The sequence below is a fragment of the Rhizomucor pusillus genome, assembly GCF_041956525.1.
Source record: "Rhizomucor pusillus strain CBS 183.67 unplaced genomic scaffold VTP01scaffold_10, whole genome shotgun sequence".
NCBI classification, from domain to species: Eukaryota; Fungi; Mucoromycota; class Mucoromycetes; order Mucorales; family Lichtheimiaceae; genus Rhizomucor; species Rhizomucor pusillus.
In genome coordinates, this window is record NW_027192152.1 from 899,706 (window position 1) to 918,104 (window position 18,399).

The following is an 18,399-nucleotide window of genomic DNA, read 5'->3' on the forward strand; positions in this document are numbered from 1 at the left end:
CTAAAAAAATCAGTGCTTCTTTCTTTAAATATTTCCCCCCGCTTATAAAGTCTGTAAATAGGTTAGATGAATTTCATAATAAGAGGTACCATTGCAAAAGACAAAATAACCACACTTCTGTGAAAAATTTATGTCGTAGTCTCGAAACTGAGGCAGAAGAACAAGACTGTATTACATCTCTTATAATGAAATAGAGGGTCCATACGGGAGGTTTAGTGGGCCAACCGCGGTATTATACATCCATAATCATTACAATTGGAAAATCGGTAGAGAATTCTAGAGCTTGGCAGTATCTGCAGGTAAAAGAGAAGCAGGGATTTCAACATCAATGCCCGTGAGCACGAGCTGGGCAAAAGTCTTGCCTTGTCGGTCAATGACCAACGAGCTTAGACCACCGCCGCCTAGGGATTTCGTGAGCACGAAGTTCATGGCATAGATACCGGGTAGTTCAAAGCGAGTGACGGAGCCCTTGCAGAGATGGCGCATATATTCGGCCACGGTGGTTTCCGTTAAGGAGCGCTTGATGTACGGGTAGTACTTTGGATCGCGTGCCATGATACCGATGTTGCATACATCGCCCTTGTCTCCACTGCGACCGTAAGCAAGGTTGATCAGTTTCGTCTTTACCAATTTCTGCTTTTTTCCAACATCTGCCGCTGCAATTAATGGCACGGGCGTGGGTGTACCGAACGACTGAGAATCATCCCAGCTGTCCCATTCTAGCTGCTGCACTTGGCCGTTTCCGACAACGACGCTTGTCTTGACCTGTGTCTTGGGTAACAAGCATGGGAAATGGACCAAATTGGGAATCGGTTTGGGACGACCGGAGCCGCTGCCCGTGATGCCGGGAACCATACACGTTCCTGTCTACAGAGATCGTTCCCATGTTGTTAGAAAGAAGGAAAAATAGGGAATTTGCAGTTGTTGCTTACGGCGATAACTTCGCGGGCGAAAAGACCGAGAATCTTGGGATCGTCGTGCCAGGCTGTCAGTCTTAAAACGACTTCTCGCGTTTCTTTGGTCTTTGCATGTGAGCTGCAAAAAAACAAATGTCAAACTGAGCGGATGAAATGCGATGTATACAAATATTTGCGGGATTTTTACCCGTAGAGAGACTCGCTGCCAAGTGCTTCAATATTGACATCACGTAAATCAGCAGCACCTATTTCTTTGAGTATTCCGCGCACACGTCTCAAGACAGCGTCGCCGACGGCCAATGCCTTGTCGCGAGCTTCGTGGCCACCGATCACCAGTTCGCCGCTGAGTTTCCATCCGTCGATAAAGATACCGCAGCATTTGACCCAGGGTGTAGGTTTGCGGCCCTTGGCGCCCTGCACGAGCACGCGATTGTTTCCAACCTGGGACAGTCGGACCTGCCGCATATCCAAGATAACATCAGGTAGCAAATAAAGAGCCGGATCCAAGATCTCATACAAGATCTGTTCTGCCACGGTAGCAACGGATACCAAGCCGCCGGTCTTTACAGGCTTGGTGACGATAAACTCGCCTGTTCCATCAAACTCTGCAATCGGGTATCCCATGTTGGCGTAACCTCCATACGGTGACTCGGCAGCCAGTCTCCAGTCTGTAAAGTTGCCGCCTGTCGATTGACAGCCGCATTCTATAATGTGACCTGCTAGCGAGGCCGAAGCGAGCAAATCATAGTAATTCGGCATGCTGGGATGCCACTTGTACTCGTGTATCAATGGGCCGACAACTAACGCAGAATCGACCACGCGGCCTGTGACAACAATGTGGGCGCCGGCATCCAGCGCGGCTGCGATGCCCTGTGCACCGAGATATGCATTCAGGGATACAACAGGTTCGTCCTTGGCGGGTAATCGATCAGCGTCGAGCGTGTGATTAGTCGAAGAGATCGGTGAGAAGGAATGAAGCTCTTGGAACGATTCCAGTGTCTCTGACTCCTTGTTCTCCAAAACATCGTCTCCAAACACGGCTGCAACTTTAATTCCGTCAATGTTCATTTTCTTGCACAGACCCTCGATGGCTTCTTTGCATGCAACCGGATCGAGCGCGCCGGCGTTCGTTACAATGCGTGTGCCATTCTTTTTGATATCCGGCAGAATATACTTTAGCACCATCGAGAGGAAATCTGGCACATAGTCGATGCCTTTGCCTGGTTTGCCGGACAAGAGGCGCCGCTTGCGTCGCGCTGCAAGAATACCCATAGTAATCTCTGTACATACAATGGATGTGTAGAAATTGTATCTCAGTCCCATGTCCTGCATGAATCTTTCCAACCAGCTCCATCCCCCTTAATTTACCAGCTAAATAGTCAGCAACGAGATAGTCCAGGTTTGCGCCCTCATGCTTGACTAGTTGCCGAGCCGCGTACGAGGAATCGCCCCAAAAGGCCGAGTAGCAGCCGATACGGACAGGTCGTTTGGAGGTGGGATTAAGCATATGTACGTTAAAATGCAGTGACGAAAGACAAACGGGGGCAAAGAAAAGACCAGAGGGATTTTAAAGCCGAAGGTCGCTTTGACAGCGCCAAACGAAAAATTTGTGGGGCAAAGGATTACTGCAGATGCAGAATGTGAACGGCACGTGAGGAGTTTCAACTACATGGATGAATACTAGAGTGTATGTATGTATACGTGCATATACATGCTACGCTGCACCGTAGAAGCATCAAAAATAAGAAATCAATGCAATAATTGATGAAAATAATCAATAATGAGAATATGCCAAATTACACGGTAATACTTGTAAATAAATCCTTTTAACCACGCTCCGGAAAATGTTGCACCCCTAATTTAATACATCACAGTATTACCTATCATCATATCACAAGAAAAAGAGATTGCATATGAAGTAGCAGCAACAAGAACAAAATGGGGGAAACAGGATGTGCAATGGGGTAACTTGACTGCTACGAACAACCGGGTCGACGTCATTGACATGAATCGATATATATATATATATATATATATATATATATAAACTCTTTCTGGTGTGTTAACGTCGTGCGTCGATTTCCTCCACTTTTCCACAGCTCACAGTGGGACGATCCACTGAACTGAAAGTTCGTACAGATATGCGATCAGCCCACGCTCATTGGAAGGCAGGACAGGTGCAAATGAGAAAGTAGAAAGTAGCGACAAAAGTACAAACCCCTGGCTGGTTTCCATGCAGGTCTAGCGCGCACTTGACTGTCCTTGTATCGATCAGGCACTGATATTAGTTGCTGGTCTCCGAGTGATGGGAAAAAGGTTCAAAGACGGGAAAATAGCTGATACAGTTTTCAAGAACTCGAGGCGCGGGGGAGCCTTCTCCTCCTCTTGTGCGAGGTGTCCCGAGCGGGTGCAACTGAAGGCAAGACGGACACAAGAACATAAAGTTCACATGCGAGTATGAAACTATCATGAAGGCATAAAGATGCTGACGCGATTCAATCTAGAACTTTACAAAAGAATTAATTCCTGATTACATGTTCATATTCTCTCTTTAGTGGCAAAGGGGTTGCTTCAACTTTGTCCTGTGGCTAACAGTGTATGCATTGAGAAGGTATCATATCTCCGGAGCCTCCGATCTTCTATCGATCAAAATTCCGGATGGGAGAGATCTTTTGCTCACGGATTTTTTAAGCTACACACACACACACACACACACATACAAGCATGCACGCCCGGGCTGGCTTGCTAATAAAATAGGCAATGAAAATGTATCGGGCAGTCGTTGCCTCGAGCGACACAAGCCTTACTTCTTTGGCACGCACCCATTTAAAACCGGGAGAAATCAAAACCACAGAACTTGTGCATCTCTTTATTCCACCACTACTAGTACTACTATGCTCCGCAGCGACGACCAATGGTTCTTCATTCGATCCTTGTCAACAGGCGGCGTCGTTACCGCAAGCACATCATCTCAGGATCCTCTGCTTCGCTCGCAGGTCTACGTCAGACAGCCTCAGCAAGTAGATAACGAATTGTGGTGCTGGGATGATCGTCACCTCGTCAACAAAGCCACGCAGCTCGTACTCGATATTCGTAAAGGTAACGATTTTCTCTTTCTCGCCCAATGCATCACTCCGTTTCTCACGATTTTATTCACCTCCGGTATGTAGCTCGACTGAGGATGATGGAGGATACAGAGATATGCATCTACTCCAAGAAACCGAAAGAAGAATCGATCAACCAGCTGTGGGGCGTTCGCGAAGACGACGGCGCAGACTCGAACGACATTATATGCACTTCGCCGCGGATTCCGGGCTGCTTCATTTACTCGTACTACAGCCCGGACTGGGTTTTGGATATCCAAGAAGACGCTTCAGGGAAAGACTCGAAACTTATTCTGTTTCCATATCAACCTGTCGATAATGACCGGCAACGATGGACGTTTATTCCTGCATCAGATGGCATCAAACCTCTCGCACACGAAAACAAGATCGATGAAAAGGAAAAGCAACAGGAACAGGAGCAGGGAATCGAGCCGCCACCCGACGCTGCATTTGCATACGGCCTGACACCTGCCAAGCGAAAGTCGTCGCAAACAACTTCTTCCAGTCCACTCGCTGCTTCCACCGCCGCCGCGTACAAAGAGGCATACCGAACGGTGCAACAACACGATACCCCTTAAGGCAATTCCCACCCCCACTTACTCCCACTTAACTCCACATCCCTTGATAGTCTTCACTCTCAGATCCACCCCCTCTAAAAATTTCACACAGCCTACAACTCAACCTTCTTTTTTTTTGTGTCATGGTAGATATATATCTTTTGCATCATCATCATCATCATCATCATCATCATAAAACCGTATGTGTCATGTTACCTCTCGAAAAACCTTGAGCATCGCATGACTATCAGTACCAAGAGCATGTAAACCTCGCTAAGCATCAACGTTAACGCCACAGCCCTCGAATGCTGCTGCCAGCGGTGTACCTGGAAGAGCCGAGCATTGAGGCACAATTTGTAGATGCAGCCAATTTTTAAATGAAGCATCATAGACGAAGGATATTATGTCATCTACCGCTAGCCTATTTAGCAAAAGCCTGAATATGGAGAGCTGTGTTGTTGTTTGTATTTTCCTTCTAAAAGCTCTATGTACGAGGCCAAGATCGAGTCTGGCATCCGCAATAAAACATACGTCCAGGTCATGAACGAACTGCAGGGCGCGTTCGTTCCTTCGTATGTGTTGATGAAATACCGTAACAAGTTTGAAGTGATCGTGCAAGGCATGCATGAGCATCCTAGCAATTTCCTTAATCTTTCGCTCGATAGAGCTATTGATGTCTTCAGAGCTTGCTCTGAAAAGTAATTTTCGGATTAATATCATGAATGCTGCCAAGCACCGTCGCCGATTTTTGGACTACGCATCATTTTTTTTTATCGCGGATTTCGATGTCTCTGAAAACTTAGGTTTATAAAGTCGTTTAATCATCAAATGATACTGGCTTTGCAAATTCATCGGTAGATCGAAAATCAGCCATAAAATCTACAAGATCTTTTCGGAACCGGTCCACATCGTCGCTGTATTCGAGCATGCCGTGCGCAACTAGGTCAATTTGATCGCTAACCATTATTTAAAGTTAGAACTAACTAGAATTCATGATTAAGATATGCTCCGTCGTATTTACCTCGGCAAATCAGGATAAATATTACACAATTCTGCGCGAATGAACTCTTGAACATAGGCAGCATTTGATTCAAAATCGCTGCCAGGAAACAATCTGGTATAAATGTACCCTTGCTGGACGAGATCAAGCAACCGAGCTAAGAGTTCACTTTGAAGCTCGAATTCTAAAGTCGATCGAGTCAGAAGTCAGATATCACCCAGATACACCTGGAATGAACAAATACTTGCGTGTGCGACGATCTCGGTCGTTAATTAGGCGTATCACCGCTTGAAGGATTGTCATGTAAACCACAGTGTAGAGATCATTCTGTTGATCTTCGTCTTCCAGTTCACCGATTCTCTGCAATAGTACACTGCAAGTTTCCAAAGCATTGTTGCTAATATCATGACCAGGATGCTGCATGCCCCACAGTATGCTTTTCACAATAAGCAGAAAGTTATCTGCTGGAAAACGGAGCAAGTCTAGATATAATCGTTGGTGTCTAGCGGTCGTAACACTTTTAATCAGCAGACTTACCATCGAAAGCAAATGTCACTAACGCTCGCACCATTGCATAAAATCCGGGCCGCTTTGAGTAATAATCTTCAAAGTTGTGACAAATTTGGGCATAAATCCTTTCGAACGCCTGATGATACACCATCTCCATAAATGGCTGACGGAATCCAGCCATAGTATGCATATTAGAGACTGTATCAGCAACCAAGTCACTGATATCTTCTTCCTGTGGTGGAGATGATAAAAGCTCGCCAAATAAGTGTACCGTTTCCTGAACTGCCCCTGGATGATCGGTCTTCATGTATGCCCGTAATAATTCCTTGATAGCGCATTTTACATTCTCTAATCATGGAACAGACCGGTGTAAGTATCCTTAAAGCTACAAATGAATTCGGAATACTTACCACTTAAACTCATGTCAAAACTTGTAGTCGCTCCAGTTACTTGATAAATCTTGACTAGACTCTCTTGCACATATTGCATTTGGTTGGCAAAAGGTTTATCGACAGCAATGCAAACAGAGATATTAATCTGAATGAGATATAATGCCTCGGCGAGCGTAAAGGTATCATGTGGCTGTTGCTGAACTTTTGCGACCACGGAAAGAAGCTAATCACGAAACATAATGTCAATATGCGATATTCAGTCAGCAGCCCGAACCACTCTACCTTCTCATTCGGATCTTCCATGAGCTTCACAAGAGCTGCCGCTGGCTGTGCAGTGCGGATTGCAAGGAACCCTAGTGACTGATATGCTTTAGGAACCTTAGAAAAACATATATCAGATTCTAATACATGTGCGTTTTCCTGTCCTTGCAACTTACCAATGTAGGGTGCAAATGCTTCACCAGAGCGGACATGTTGTTGAGAAGCACTTGTACATAGTCGACACCGTTTAACTGGCCGTTTAAAATATCACCACAATGTTCGCAGACTTTTACGAGCGTGGTAACTGCCATGTCCTGCACGTCACGATCTTGAAAATGTGTGTATTCCAAGACAGTTTGGACTATTATATTCATAATATCTGTGTGCCTGGACAGCCATTTCGTAAAAGTCGAAGCCAAGTACATCAAGCTTGACACTGCTGAAAGCTCTGAGAGCTGCGTAGTAGCTTCAGAAAACAAAGCAGGTATCAATCTATCTTCCATTTCTTCTGCCAAGCTTTCTTGAATCGAGCCTACAACCCAGCAAACGCGGCTGAATGTTGCTGCTCTTTCGGCCGACCACTCTTGAGACTTGAATAATAGCATCAGTGTATACATGTATTTGCTGCGAGATAAATTGTTTACTTACAGGCTGATTAAGACTATCACGGAGTGCATTTTCAATAGTAGATATATCAAGTAGGGCAAATTCTTTAAGTAATTTTCTGGTAGAATTGTACTCATCCGACGTAGAACCCGAGTTTATGAACTTTGGATTGCCATCCTCGACCACAAGCACCTACACGATTAGGCACCTCTATTATAATTATATTCTAAATTCTGGACATACCTCGTCGGGATATGGCATTCGTCTAACAATCAATGGTAAAATCCGGCAAAGAAGATGGATATTTTCGACTTGTGTTTGATTGTAGGCGATTGAGCCTTGATGTTTCTTCCGTCGCAATGCACGGATCTAGCAAACGGAGTTAGAGACAAAGCTTTCTACCGATCTAGTTATTGTACATACAATTGCTGTAAAGGAATCGAGACAAATGCTCCAGATTTCAGAATCTTGGATTGAAGATAATCGCAGAAGGTCATTGATAGCATCCACAGGAACAGAGGAAAGCTTTATACACAAAGTATAAGAAATTTTACAAATTTTCATGCAGAGATGGTCCAGAATTACCTCATGTTTCCACACGAAATAGGTCAACAGAAAAGATGTATAATTTATCAGCAAATCTTGCACGTCCTCATTAGCATTTTCATATAAAGTTTGTAGGTCTAATAAAATAAATAATCCAGTAAGGGATGGATTTCCAGCGTATTTTCTAGATATTGAAATACCTTGGTCACTCGGTAGGATGCGGTGTATACTTTGTACAACATAGTTGAACATTTGAAGTTTGATAGTATCAATTTCATTCTTTTCTGAGGTGGTTGCTGGCGCTCCAAGGCAGTCTCGGAAACACCTGAGAGCAGCGCATTGCACAGGAAGTCCAGGACCTGATACCATCTATGCTTCTTTTAGTATTAAACGCTACATCGGTATTTGCTGCGATTTACCCGCATTCCTAAAGCTTCCACCAAAGAAGGACTGTAGATCACATCTTTCGGAAGCCACTTTATAAAATGCTGCAGAGTCTTCAGCGTCGTCTCGACAAGGCTGGGTGTGTCTGCTTTAGAAAGTATTTCAAGGATAGTATCAATAATGGGCCCAAATTGAGATATAATCGATTTGCCCAGCTTTCTCGCTTTCCATGCTGGAAGTTCTTCCTCGGATGATTCAAAGACATCCTCGCTGTAAATAATGATTAACTTTCCTGCAAATACTCCTTCGTTTACCATGCGATATGAACCTGAGGATACCCAAAATAGCCATGATATTCTCGCAAAGACTCGGATTTCTGGAACTGGCTGTTGTTATCTCTTGTACAAAGTCGGGCCAGTCCTCAGGCCAGTCTTTCTTTATAATCTATTCGTTTTCAGCAAATTAGATATATGTCGAATTAATTGCGAGATGACCGATTTTTTTTACCTCGACCAAAGTTGTATTAAGTTTTGTAAGATATGATCGTCCCACTTGCAAAGAGTCTGGGGTAGATGAATATGCAATGATGATATTTACAATGTAGTTTCGAATCGCTATATATCACACGATAAATCAGTGCTTTTGCCGGAAATTTAAACATCAAACTGTAACTGTACCTATTCGCTGATCAACCGGAAGATGTTTCCATTTTTCTGATACTAGATGGGAGAGAACGCGCACTGCCAAAAACTGAATGTAAAGGGTAGGATGTGAGTGTTACGGAATTGTTGGACATTACACAGCAATTTTGTCATTACTTTGGTATATTCGCTCTGAGACGTCTCCAAAATCTGGTCAACCAAGCTCCACGCGTTTGGATGAACGGTAAACCAAGTTAGGACACGTTCTGCGTGTAAACGCTGCGTTTGTGGTTTAGAAATATACTTTGAGGTGTCGCGTACTCGAGATCGCATACCGATTCTGCAGGTGCTTGTATATCGTAGAATGTTTGCACTGCTGCGTCTAGGTTCGCCACAGAGAATCTTCCTTGCTCATCGCACAATTCCTAAGTGCAGGCCGTTTAGTCTTATTGGTGACATTGCTGACATTGGTTTTCGCGAGTTACCTCCATGAGGTGAAAGACAGCACTCTTCCTCGGTTGCTTCCTGCCAAATTCGGCAACAACAGCATTTTCCAACATTGCGCTAACATTTTCGTTTTCGATCAGCTACAAGACTTTATAGATATGAATAAATAGGAACATAAGCAGAGCGGCAGTATCTTCGCGCAAATATTGAGTTCAGGTTTGGGAGGCTCGAAAGCGTTATTATGAATTGAATCCAGTATCTGTCTGTAAAACGTGTATGAGACAATGAAGTACATCTGTATTATCTGAAGCATTCAGCTCAACTGATTTGATGGGAACTTATAAAAGTTTTGACACTTGATAGGATGTAGCTCAAAATGCTTATGAAAATGCTTGCATGAACTGCGCGGGCTTTCACAGTGGCTTTTTGACAGCAGCAATCTTCACCTTGGCTTCAAGCAACTCTACCCTCCGCAAAAATGCCACAGCAATCTTCATTTCCACTGAATACCCAAAGCACTGGACCAGCAGATACCAAAGCGCGACCACATAGGTGCAATGACCACCTGGAAGATTTATTGCAAGGATTGATGAGTTGGCCTATGGATGTTGCAAAGCCGTTTGCTGTCTACTGGGAGTGCCTGAAATCTCAACCAGGTATAAGAGAACAAGGAAGATACATGTTACATGCGTATTAAAGGAATACTTATTTATTTAAAGGCCAAGAACCGCCTCGATGCTCACAGACAAAAGACAACTAAACATATATAACTACTCATAGAATTCTTCCATAGTCATCATCACATCGACACACAAATAATCATGTATCCGCCACTTGTACACCTCAAACAAGAACGAGACACCTCTCCTGAAAATAGAAAAACAGTTAGCGGACAGCGTTGTACATGCAGATTAAAGATCCAATAGTTCAGAAGGAAAGCCAGCATGTCGATCACATCCTGAATGGAACATATTTGCATAAATATTACGATGATGGTTTATAGATTTCAGTATCAAATATATCCGTTTCTTCGTTTAATGGGATAAAGTATTTCATATCAAAGATGTAACCACTGAATCCCGCGTGATTCAGCCAAATTCGGTCGAACTGCAACCCGCTGCACTTTTTTTCTTGTATTCCCTCGCTTGTCTTCATCAGTTAGCCATGAAGACGTCAGAATCCGTTGCGAATGAAAACTCTGCAGACAAGACCGCGTTGCTGTACATCTTGAGCGATGCGTTCGTGCTCGTGCATCACCGTGGCAACGTACTTCGCCTAGGTTTCGACGATAGTATCACGAATTTAGGTACAATAAGTCGCGGCAAACAAAAGGTGAGGTGGCATTAACGTGGCCTGTGTATCTTATTAGACGGATCATGGGAGCCTCCTCGGGATGCAGTAGGCTATAAGATATACGGTATCCTGGGTATACTCGATGGAGTACGAGGTCAGTGAGAAGGAACCACCGGTTGCCTTTGCACTTGGAGTTAAATCATTTTTCCTTTCCCTCCCCCCGTGCAGAAAGGTTCTTGGTGGTTATGACACAAATTCAGAAAATCGGTCAGATCTGCGGGCACTCTGTCTATGCTCTTGATCAGATTACTTGCTTGGATTTCCACCCGGAGCTTGCACGAGAAAAGATGAGCAAAGTAAATTAGATGCTAGTTGACAAGAGAATATGTTCACTAAGTTGTTTTGCTGTTGTTGTCGGCAGGCCAAAACATCGCGATCTCCCGACGACGAAGACTCCTCTTCGGACAGCGAGAGTGAGGATGAAAAGAAAGAAGCGGCTGCTAAAGCAGAGGAAGCTGCTGTGGTGGCAGATGCAGCAGCAGGGCATGAAAACATCCGGCGATCTCCGGTTCTTACAACGTCCGCTTCAACTCCTACCGTGTCAACGCCGTTAAAGATAACAACAATGGGAACACACCAACGACCTGTATCTTCCTCCTCTATGTCTCCCCGGAGTCCATTAATGTCACGATTCCAAATGTCCTTTTCAGCTAAACGCGATGCCGCTTCAACTGTGAAATCCAAGTCTCCGCGATCCACGCCTCCTCCGCCGCCAGGCGACGATCTATTGCAAGCTGCTGCAGAGAATGAAGACAAAGCTTTAGATCGACGACTCGTCAGACAGGTCACTGAACTTTTCAGTCGATCCATGTTCATATTCTCGTATGACTATGGTTGGTTATACAGAACCTTGTAAGATTTCACAGGATGTAATTGGTTTTTGCAGATCTCAGCAACACTTTTCAACGGAGATATGATATGACGCATGGGGAAAAGAAAGAAATCATTGCAAAAGAGCCATTGTGGAAACAGGTTTGTTCTTTCCCTTCCGTTTCCAATTTTTTGATACTAATCAAATCTCGAGCGCAGATGGATCGACGTTTCTTTTGGAACGAACATTTATGCCGTGAATTCAAATCGCGCAATGTAAGCCTGCTTGTGTTACATTCATTGCAACGATGCCATCATATCATTAACGCCGACAACAGCTGGATGAATGGATCATCCCGGTACTGCAAGGAACCGTCCAAATAGAACCTTGCGAAATAGAAGGTTACCAATTTGAATTTGCTTTAATATCCAGGCGCAGCCGCGAGAGAGCAGGTTAGTGGGATTCGAAGGATTCTGACCTCAGCGGCTCACGAGTAACCTTTCTTGTACATACCAAGGCATGAGATACCAGCGACGAGGAGTGAACGAGGAAGGTCAGGTCGCAAACTTTGTAGAGACAGAACAAGTCATTATATTCACTGTATGTGATCTCCCTCTACAAAGATACAATTTTATTAATTCCTTGGGCTGCTAGAGAGATAACGTTCGGCATATAGCCTCCTTTGTACAAACGCGTGGCTCCAGTAAGTAGAGTTTCGCATTCTTATAAAGAATTTGATTCTAAAAGAGAACCCTGTTGTCATTAGTACCATTGTTCTGGAGCCAATCACCGTACAGTCTTCATCCGATACCCACTCTAGATCGTACCCCGCACGAAAACGATGTTGCTTTCGAACGGCATTTTGCAGAGCAAAAAAAGTTATACGGTCGTCAGATCCTCGTGAACTTGACAGAACTTGTTGGGCGTGAAGCAATTGTTGGCTCAGAATACCGAAAGCATGTAGAACGACTAGCTGACCCCAATATACAGTAAGTACAAGTACACATCGCAACAGTGAACTTGTTGTCACTGACGCCATCAAGATATGTCGAGTTTGATTTTCATCGAGAGACGAAAGGAATGCAGTATGAAAATATCAGTAAATTAAGCACCAGTCTTCAACAAGAATTAACAAAGCTTGCGTAAGATAGCTTTTCATGTTTAATTGTCGCTATCTACTAACAGCAAACGATTGTAGACATTTCTGGCAAGCCAGCGAGGATACGGTTTATTGCCGACAGAAGGGCGTCTTTCGAACGGTAATGGATAAAAATGGTTGTGTAAAAGGAAACCGCGCGTTGACATGTACTTTAGAACTGCATGGACTGTCTCGATCGTACAAACGTGGTACAGGTAATATTCACATATACAAGCACATCGAATCAATTAGAGGCGCTCTGATGTAAACTATGTAGAGCGCTTTTGGCAGAACAGTTCTCAATCTGCAGTTGATGCGTTTTGGGATCACAGAATATCCAGATGAAGGCATAAGATATTATGAGCATTTTGAACGCATCTTCAATAATGGTAAGCAAAGTCACAACAAGGAGGAGGTGCCTTTACGTATTCATTATCTTTTTGAAAGCCTGGGCAAACAATGGCGACATGATATCAAGAATGTATGCAGGAACAAGTGCCTTGAAAGGCGACTTTACCCGGTAACTATGAATCGACGAGGTCAAAGAAAGAATGGTATTTGTGACAAATATTATGAAATACGCAGTACAGGGAAACGTAACATAGCGGGAATGATGAATGATGCATCAAATTCTCTTACTCGGATGTATCTCAATACTGTCAAGGATTTCTGGCGACAAGCGACTATCGATTACGTTCTCGGATATCACAAAATCGAAATTTTCCGGCACGTACCTCAAAGTACCCAGATGTCAGCTGAACCGGGAGTGGAACGTAGATGGGCCAAGATGCGGCAGGATGCTAGTGAGTGAGAAAACTGAAAACTTTCTTATTTGATTAACTAAATGAACGATCTTGAATAGTTCGAATAAGCAGTGAGATTGTTATTGCAGACGACGAGCAACGAACTGCTGGTTGGACTTTAATGTCACCAAATGAACCGCAAAAAAGGCAAGCAGATGTAGCTATAGATACCCGCCGAAGAATTATGAAATTGATAGCTGTATTATTTGAAAATAGGAGATCAAAGAAATTTGACGAGAAAGTAGTGCTCATTACTGCTAAAGCGCTCTATGTATGTAGCTACAACTATGCACTGGAAAAAGTTGTGCAGTTTAAGCGCATAAGTCTCGATACCATACGCTCCCTACAAGAGGGTGAATATTTCCTTTCTGCACTTCCTCCAGCTTCGAGACTCGCAGAAGAAAATTACGGATTTCTTGTTTTCTACAATGCAGATAACGAGATGACGCGTGTCAATACCGGTAGCATGCGCAGCGATAGCTTTGCTCGCATTGGCGGCCAGCGGGAAGACAAAGATGAATATGGAGAAGAAGAGGAAACCAGCAGCGGTAGCAGCAGCGACAGTGAGGTGGATGATGAAGATGAACGAAACGGTCACTTTCTCGCATTCAGAGCAATTCAATACAGTGTTTTGGGGGAACTTTCCGGCGACCAAGTCAAGACTTGTCGAGAGCAAGTTCAAGAGATAGTTGCAAAACTTGCAGAAGCCTGTGGTCAGAACAAGGAACGTTTCGTAATTCACAAAGCAATTATCAGGTACCGATATCTTGCTTTTCAGCTCGTCCTCATGCTCTCACGCTAAAACAATATCTTTAAGTCTTCAACAAGCCGATAAGACAGACGGCATATTTAAAAAGATGGGCTACAAGATTAAAAAGACGCTCCAAATGTAAAGTTCAAGACGCGTGAATGACATATCAAGAATTATTATCCATTTTTGTAATTATTGTTACTATTATTACGTGTGCGCATACATGTATGAGATAGCTCAAATGTGTTACAAACAATCATCATCAATTGATGCGTTATCCATCATTCCGGTGAGGAACTTGCGCGCATCTCGATCCATCATTCGTTGTAGCAGCTGCAGCTGTTTGTAACGGCTTAGAACTTGTCTCGGCCCAGAAAGGTTCGGTCTGACGATTCGTATTGTATGGAGCCGGCTACAAGTCTTGGCAAATACTCTTTGTAACTAACCAAATGGCTAATCGGTAAAGTTGGCTGCGGGTCTGCAATGTAACGGTAAACTCGCAGGAATGACCTGTTATCCGGGTACGCGGCCTCCGGCTGACGATGCAGCTCGCTCAGGACTATGCCAGCATACTCGGCGACGATTTGTAACCGGCCGTCGCTGCAGGAGTCCATTGGGTCGTTTAGTATAAATACTTGTACGTTATCCACCTGTGCCTGTCGGAGCTCTTGGTCCAGCCAAGTTAATGCCGTCTGGCTACAGAAGGATGCTTCCACGGCAAGGATGCGCAGCCGAGAATTAGCGTTTATCCTGTAACAAGTTTCACAATCATCGCGCGCAAACATCGCGTTGCCGCTGTCGTTGTCAGCGCCACGTAAGACGGGGATGAATGCAGGGACATTGCGAGTTTCATACGAAGCGCCCTGTTGAACTCTGCTGTTGCCATGCTTAAAGAATGTAGGTTGGCTCTTTTGGTCGAGCCGCACGTTGTTCCAGAGGATAAAGTCAATTTTGTCCATCGATTGTCTTTGAATCCAATCCATGGCCATGGCTTCTTCTTGGGAAGCACTCGTCTGTACATTCGAATGAGACTTGAAATTTGAAAAGAGACGACCGTATTACTTGCCTGTAACTGAATGAAATGTCCATATTTTTGTTCTGAAGGAGGAGGATGCAACAGGGGCCAGTTCCATCTCATGATCTGTTGGAGAACTCCTTGAGCCCACCAGGTTCTGCTGCTTTCTTCAGCATTCATCTGTTCGTAGTGTATTTGATTTTGTGCTGGACACAAAGCCAGGAGAGAAACAACGACAACAAATACGGTGAAGATTAGACTGTATAGCATAAAACACGATGCTACGGGATGCGATGATTTATCAAAGAACGGTAGCATGGTTTCGATTGATAATGTATTGAGCAAATAGGAGCGGAAAGAAGAGGCTCATTTTCACCCTGACTATTATTGTCTCTATGTAGTTGACATGCACGCTCCGTGCATCCGCATGCATCCTTGACGATTTACCCTTTGGGATGTTCATCTATCAATCCATTCGTTCCCCTTTTTTTAAGCACTGATATGCTTTGCATTCCAAGTATATCAAACATCAGTACCCCAGCTAGTGGTATCTGCATCGACATTACTTCTTTTTTCGGTGATGCATACCAGAGTGTTCGTAGTAAGTAGAGCATCAAACACCCCTGATCCAGCGGTATAAAAATTACTAATTTGTGGAAATTAACCACATATTGGACAATCTAATTATGAATGCATGGATAGCCAACAACAATCATGTCAAGTAGCAGTGTATGGAATAATATTGAGAATGCTACTGCTTCTTTAGACAGAACTCGGTGGGGTTGATATCCACCAGCAGCATCACGACCAAAGCCACTCAAAATTTTGGGCAAGAGAGAGGTGTGTGCCCGTAGCAACCGACCTTCCTCTCTTTCGCTTTCAAAAATGGCACCCGTCAAGTCTGCCGCTCCCAAGAAGCAGAAGTTCGTCATTGACTGCTCTGGCCCTGCCAATGACAAGATCTTTGACGCCGCTGCCTTTGTATGTTGAAATGTCTACATTTTGCTTGTCGTTAATACAAGCCTCCCACGCGCCGTTCTCCTGACCCGAAATTTTTCATCGTTACTACAGGAAAAGTTCCTTCACGACCGCATCAAGGTTGAAGGCCGCACCAACAACTTGGGCGACAACGTCGTCATCACCCGTGGTGCCGACAACAAGATCACCGTTGTTGCCAACATTGCCTTCTCCAAGCGCTACTTGAAGTACCTCACCAAGAAGTTCTTGAAGAAGAACCAGATCCGTGACTGGCTCCGTGTCATCGCCGTCGACAAGGCTACCTATGAGTTGAGATACTTCAACATTGCCAACAACGACGAGGAAGAGGATGAAGAATAAACCTTTTTTTTCTTCGTTTTTGACCTTTTTGCTCTTTCCTAACTGCTTTGTTACCTTTGCGTGTGGATTTCAGCTTTGAGCTTTTGTTTCCGAACGATACATATAGCTTTTCATGTTGGTTCTTGCTTGTGTGATGCATGATCTAAAACTTCCTAATCGGATTCTTCAGAGCAAAGATTAGGACTCTATGTAAATATCAAAACATTAGAATTTTCCTGTAAATCGATTGCGGACAATGTCTGAACTTCACATGGAGTACTTAAATCTAACGTATCAGAACGAATCAAGATTGCTAAGGCAGGAATCCTCTGCCCGGTTCTCCTTTACACTTCATATGTTAAGAAAGCCACAATTTCAAAGCAACGCTAATGTATTTTCCTACGGACACTCCATTGTTAGGGGCTTGTTTCCTGATAGAGATAGTTTTCAGCTAGTTTATTTCCGTATCCTTTGATTTCCTTTGCGTGACACAGGAATATGGACGGGACCCCGTCTGCTAAGCGTTTGATTGGTAAACACTACCACGTTGTAACTCAAAAGGGTCTGCCTTTTCCCATTGCAAACATAGCAATCAATGTGACCTGAGCGATCTGTCATTTTCGGTGACCCGAGACATTCCCAATTTAACGGATAAGAATTCCTAATATATCATATCTGATTCTGACGAACATTTTGGAGCGGTAAAGCTCTTTATTAGGAGGCCAAGGAGGCCAAGGAGGCCCGCGAATATGGAACTGCGTACGTTTCGAGGACAGCCCCCGCTTAAAGCAGAGGCTGGTGATTCCTTGCAAAGTAGACTTGGCGTCGTCGTTCGTGCGTTGATTGTGGACCATTTTTCTTGTTCGCAAGTACCGCCAGATAACCCAAACCGGCTTAAAGCAGAGGCTGAGGAGTTCTTCGTGAGGATATCCCAAAATAGACTCTTCCGTCTTGTTGTAAAGCGCTGAAGACGATGTGAGGTCAGGAGAAACCAGCCCCCGCATAAAGCAGAGGCTGGTGATTTCCTGAACACTCACGGTATGCCTGTCTTCGACAGTGGCAAGGCAGCAGTGTGTTGTTGTTTCCTTGACCTTCCAGAACGAAGGAGAAAGAAAGAGAAAGAAAAAAAAAACCAACTCCCCCATTCCGTGTCGCCGCCACCGTGTTACCAGGACTTTCCAATTCGTCCATAGTTTGCCGAGATATCCTTGTGCGCGCGTGTCTCGCTGGAAAGTGCCCTCGTTGACATCGTGAACGTTCATGGCAGCGCTGGGGGCAATGCGCGCTGTAATGACGCGCCTGACCGGTTGCGTTGGGTGCCAGGCGCGCAAACAAATGGAATGGACCAGGCTGTTTGGACTGAATCCTTGTACGGTTTCACCTTATTATGAGTCAAGTGCTGGCTGGCACACATTGGCGTTCGAGCAAGGGATAGCAGAAAAGAGTTTCTGAAAAATAGTTGTCAGCAAAGTGCTTTATACTTTATTGAAATAAAGTTTTGATAGTACAAAATACACCCCTAAAAGGAACGCACTTGCATCAGCGTGACCATCCCTCGCAATGATGTCAAGCGAAAGACAGTGAAGCACAGCAGCAACAGGCGCATATTTATAAGATCTATCTCGCTGCAAAAATTATTTATCACTCCCGTTAAATATCAGCATCCGCACACACAAGCTTTGTGCTACGCGGCGGTGGTCCGGAAGTTTGGAACCCTCCATATGACCTGGCTCACGTCAAGAAAGACGTATGCCCCACAGTCTTACAATACAGTGCTGGAAGTTAGATTTGATCAGAGCCAATGAAAATGGGTGGCCGAATGTGGATCCACCTTTGCGAATATGAG

At 44.4% G+C, this 18,399-nt stretch overlaps 9 protein-coding genes across 9 annotated transcripts; 5 read left to right on the plus strand and 4 right to left on the minus strand.

The window, feature by feature from the left end:
- Window positions 1–276: 276 nt before the first annotated feature.
- Window positions 277–2,424, minus strand: VTP01DRAFT_1361 (uncharacterized protein; the record flags this gene model as incomplete). Its single annotated transcript, XM_069379703.1, has 4 exons — window positions 277–867; window positions 933–1,035; window positions 1,105–2,197; window positions 2,286–2,424. The coding sequence occupies 4 exons, from the start codon at window positions 2,422–2,424 to the stop codon at window positions 277–279; spliced, it is 1,926 nt and encodes a 641-aa protein (XP_069238769.1).
- Window positions 2,425–3,811: 1,387 nt separating this feature from the next.
- On the plus strand, window positions 3,812–4,599 carry VTP01DRAFT_1362 (uncharacterized protein; the record flags this gene model as incomplete). The annotated part of the gene is made up of 2 exons (XM_069379704.1): window positions 3,812–4,016; window positions 4,088–4,599. 2 exons carry the CDS (start codon window positions 3,812–3,814, stop codon window positions 4,597–4,599), a joined length of 717 nt encoding a protein of 238 aa, XP_069238770.1.
- A 465-nt stretch (window positions 4,600–5,064) lies between these two features.
- Window positions 5,065–5,280, plus strand: VTP01DRAFT_1363 (uncharacterized protein; the record flags this gene model as incomplete). Its single annotated transcript, XM_069379705.1, has 1 exon — window positions 5,065–5,280. One exon carries the CDS (start codon window positions 5,065–5,067, stop codon window positions 5,278–5,280), a length of 216 nt encoding a protein of 71 aa, XP_069238771.1.
- A 115-nt stretch (window positions 5,281–5,395) lies between these two features.
- Window positions 5,396–9,478, minus strand: VTP01DRAFT_1364 (uncharacterized protein; the record flags this gene model as incomplete). The annotated part of the gene is made up of 19 exons (XM_069379706.1): window positions 5,396–5,534; window positions 5,600–5,762; window positions 5,806–6,060; window positions 6,116–6,436; window positions 6,499–6,703; window positions 6,763–6,858; window positions 6,918–7,331; window positions 7,390–7,539; window positions 7,591–7,716; window positions 7,771–7,872; window positions 7,933–8,030; window positions 8,094–8,262; window positions 8,313–8,547; window positions 8,606–8,721; window positions 8,785–8,891; window positions 8,955–9,027; window positions 9,096–9,197; window positions 9,254–9,343; window positions 9,404–9,478. The coding sequence occupies 19 exons, from the start codon at window positions 9,476–9,478 to the stop codon at window positions 5,396–5,398; spliced, it is 3,036 nt and encodes a 1,011-aa protein (XP_069238772.1).
- A 365-nt stretch (window positions 9,479–9,843) lies between these two features.
- On the plus strand, window positions 9,844–10,125 carry VTP01DRAFT_1365 (uncharacterized protein; the record flags this gene model as incomplete). The annotated part of the gene is made up of 2 exons (XM_069379707.1): window positions 9,844–10,021; window positions 10,085–10,125. The coding sequence occupies 2 exons, from the start codon at window positions 9,844–9,846 to the stop codon at window positions 10,123–10,125; spliced, it is 219 nt and encodes a 72-aa protein (XP_069238773.1).
- A 404-nt stretch (window positions 10,126–10,529) lies between these two features.
- On the plus strand, window positions 10,530–14,363 carry VTP01DRAFT_1366 (uncharacterized protein; the record flags this gene model as incomplete). Its single annotated transcript, XM_069379708.1, has 19 exons — window positions 10,530–10,671; window positions 10,735–10,812; window positions 10,887–11,014; window positions 11,080–11,551; window positions 11,605–11,690; window positions 11,748–11,804; window positions 11,867–11,981; window positions 12,047–12,129; window positions 12,184–12,232; window positions 12,296–12,518; window positions 12,573–12,671; window positions 12,728–12,788; window positions 12,844–12,882; window positions 12,945–13,056; window positions 13,115–13,187; window positions 13,253–13,470; window positions 13,530–13,617; window positions 13,687–14,226; window positions 14,288–14,363. 19 exons carry the CDS (start codon window positions 10,530–10,532, stop codon window positions 14,361–14,363), a joined length of 2,739 nt encoding a protein of 912 aa, XP_069238774.1.
- Window positions 14,364–14,574: 211 nt separating this feature from the next.
- On the minus strand, window positions 14,575–15,554 carry VTP01DRAFT_1367 (uncharacterized protein; the record flags this gene model as incomplete). Its single annotated transcript, XM_069379709.1, has 2 exons — window positions 14,575–15,234; window positions 15,288–15,554. 2 exons carry the CDS (start codon window positions 15,552–15,554, stop codon window positions 14,575–14,577), a joined length of 927 nt encoding a protein of 308 aa, XP_069238775.1.
- A 567-nt stretch (window positions 15,555–16,121) lies between these two features.
- On the plus strand, window positions 16,122–16,574 carry VTP01DRAFT_1368 (60S ribosomal protein eL22; the record flags this gene model as incomplete). Its single annotated transcript, XM_069379710.1, has 2 exons — window positions 16,122–16,217; window positions 16,308–16,574. The coding sequence occupies 2 exons, from the start codon at window positions 16,122–16,124 to the stop codon at window positions 16,572–16,574; spliced, it is 363 nt and encodes a 120-aa protein (XP_069238776.1).
- A 623-nt stretch (window positions 16,575–17,197) lies between these two features.
- On the minus strand, window positions 17,198–17,815 carry VTP01DRAFT_1369 (uncharacterized protein; the record flags this gene model as incomplete). The annotated part of the gene is made up of 1 exon (XM_069379711.1): window positions 17,198–17,815. One exon carries the CDS (start codon window positions 17,813–17,815, stop codon window positions 17,198–17,200), a length of 618 nt encoding a protein of 205 aa, XP_069238777.1.
- Window positions 17,816–18,399: the final 584 nt, after the last annotated feature.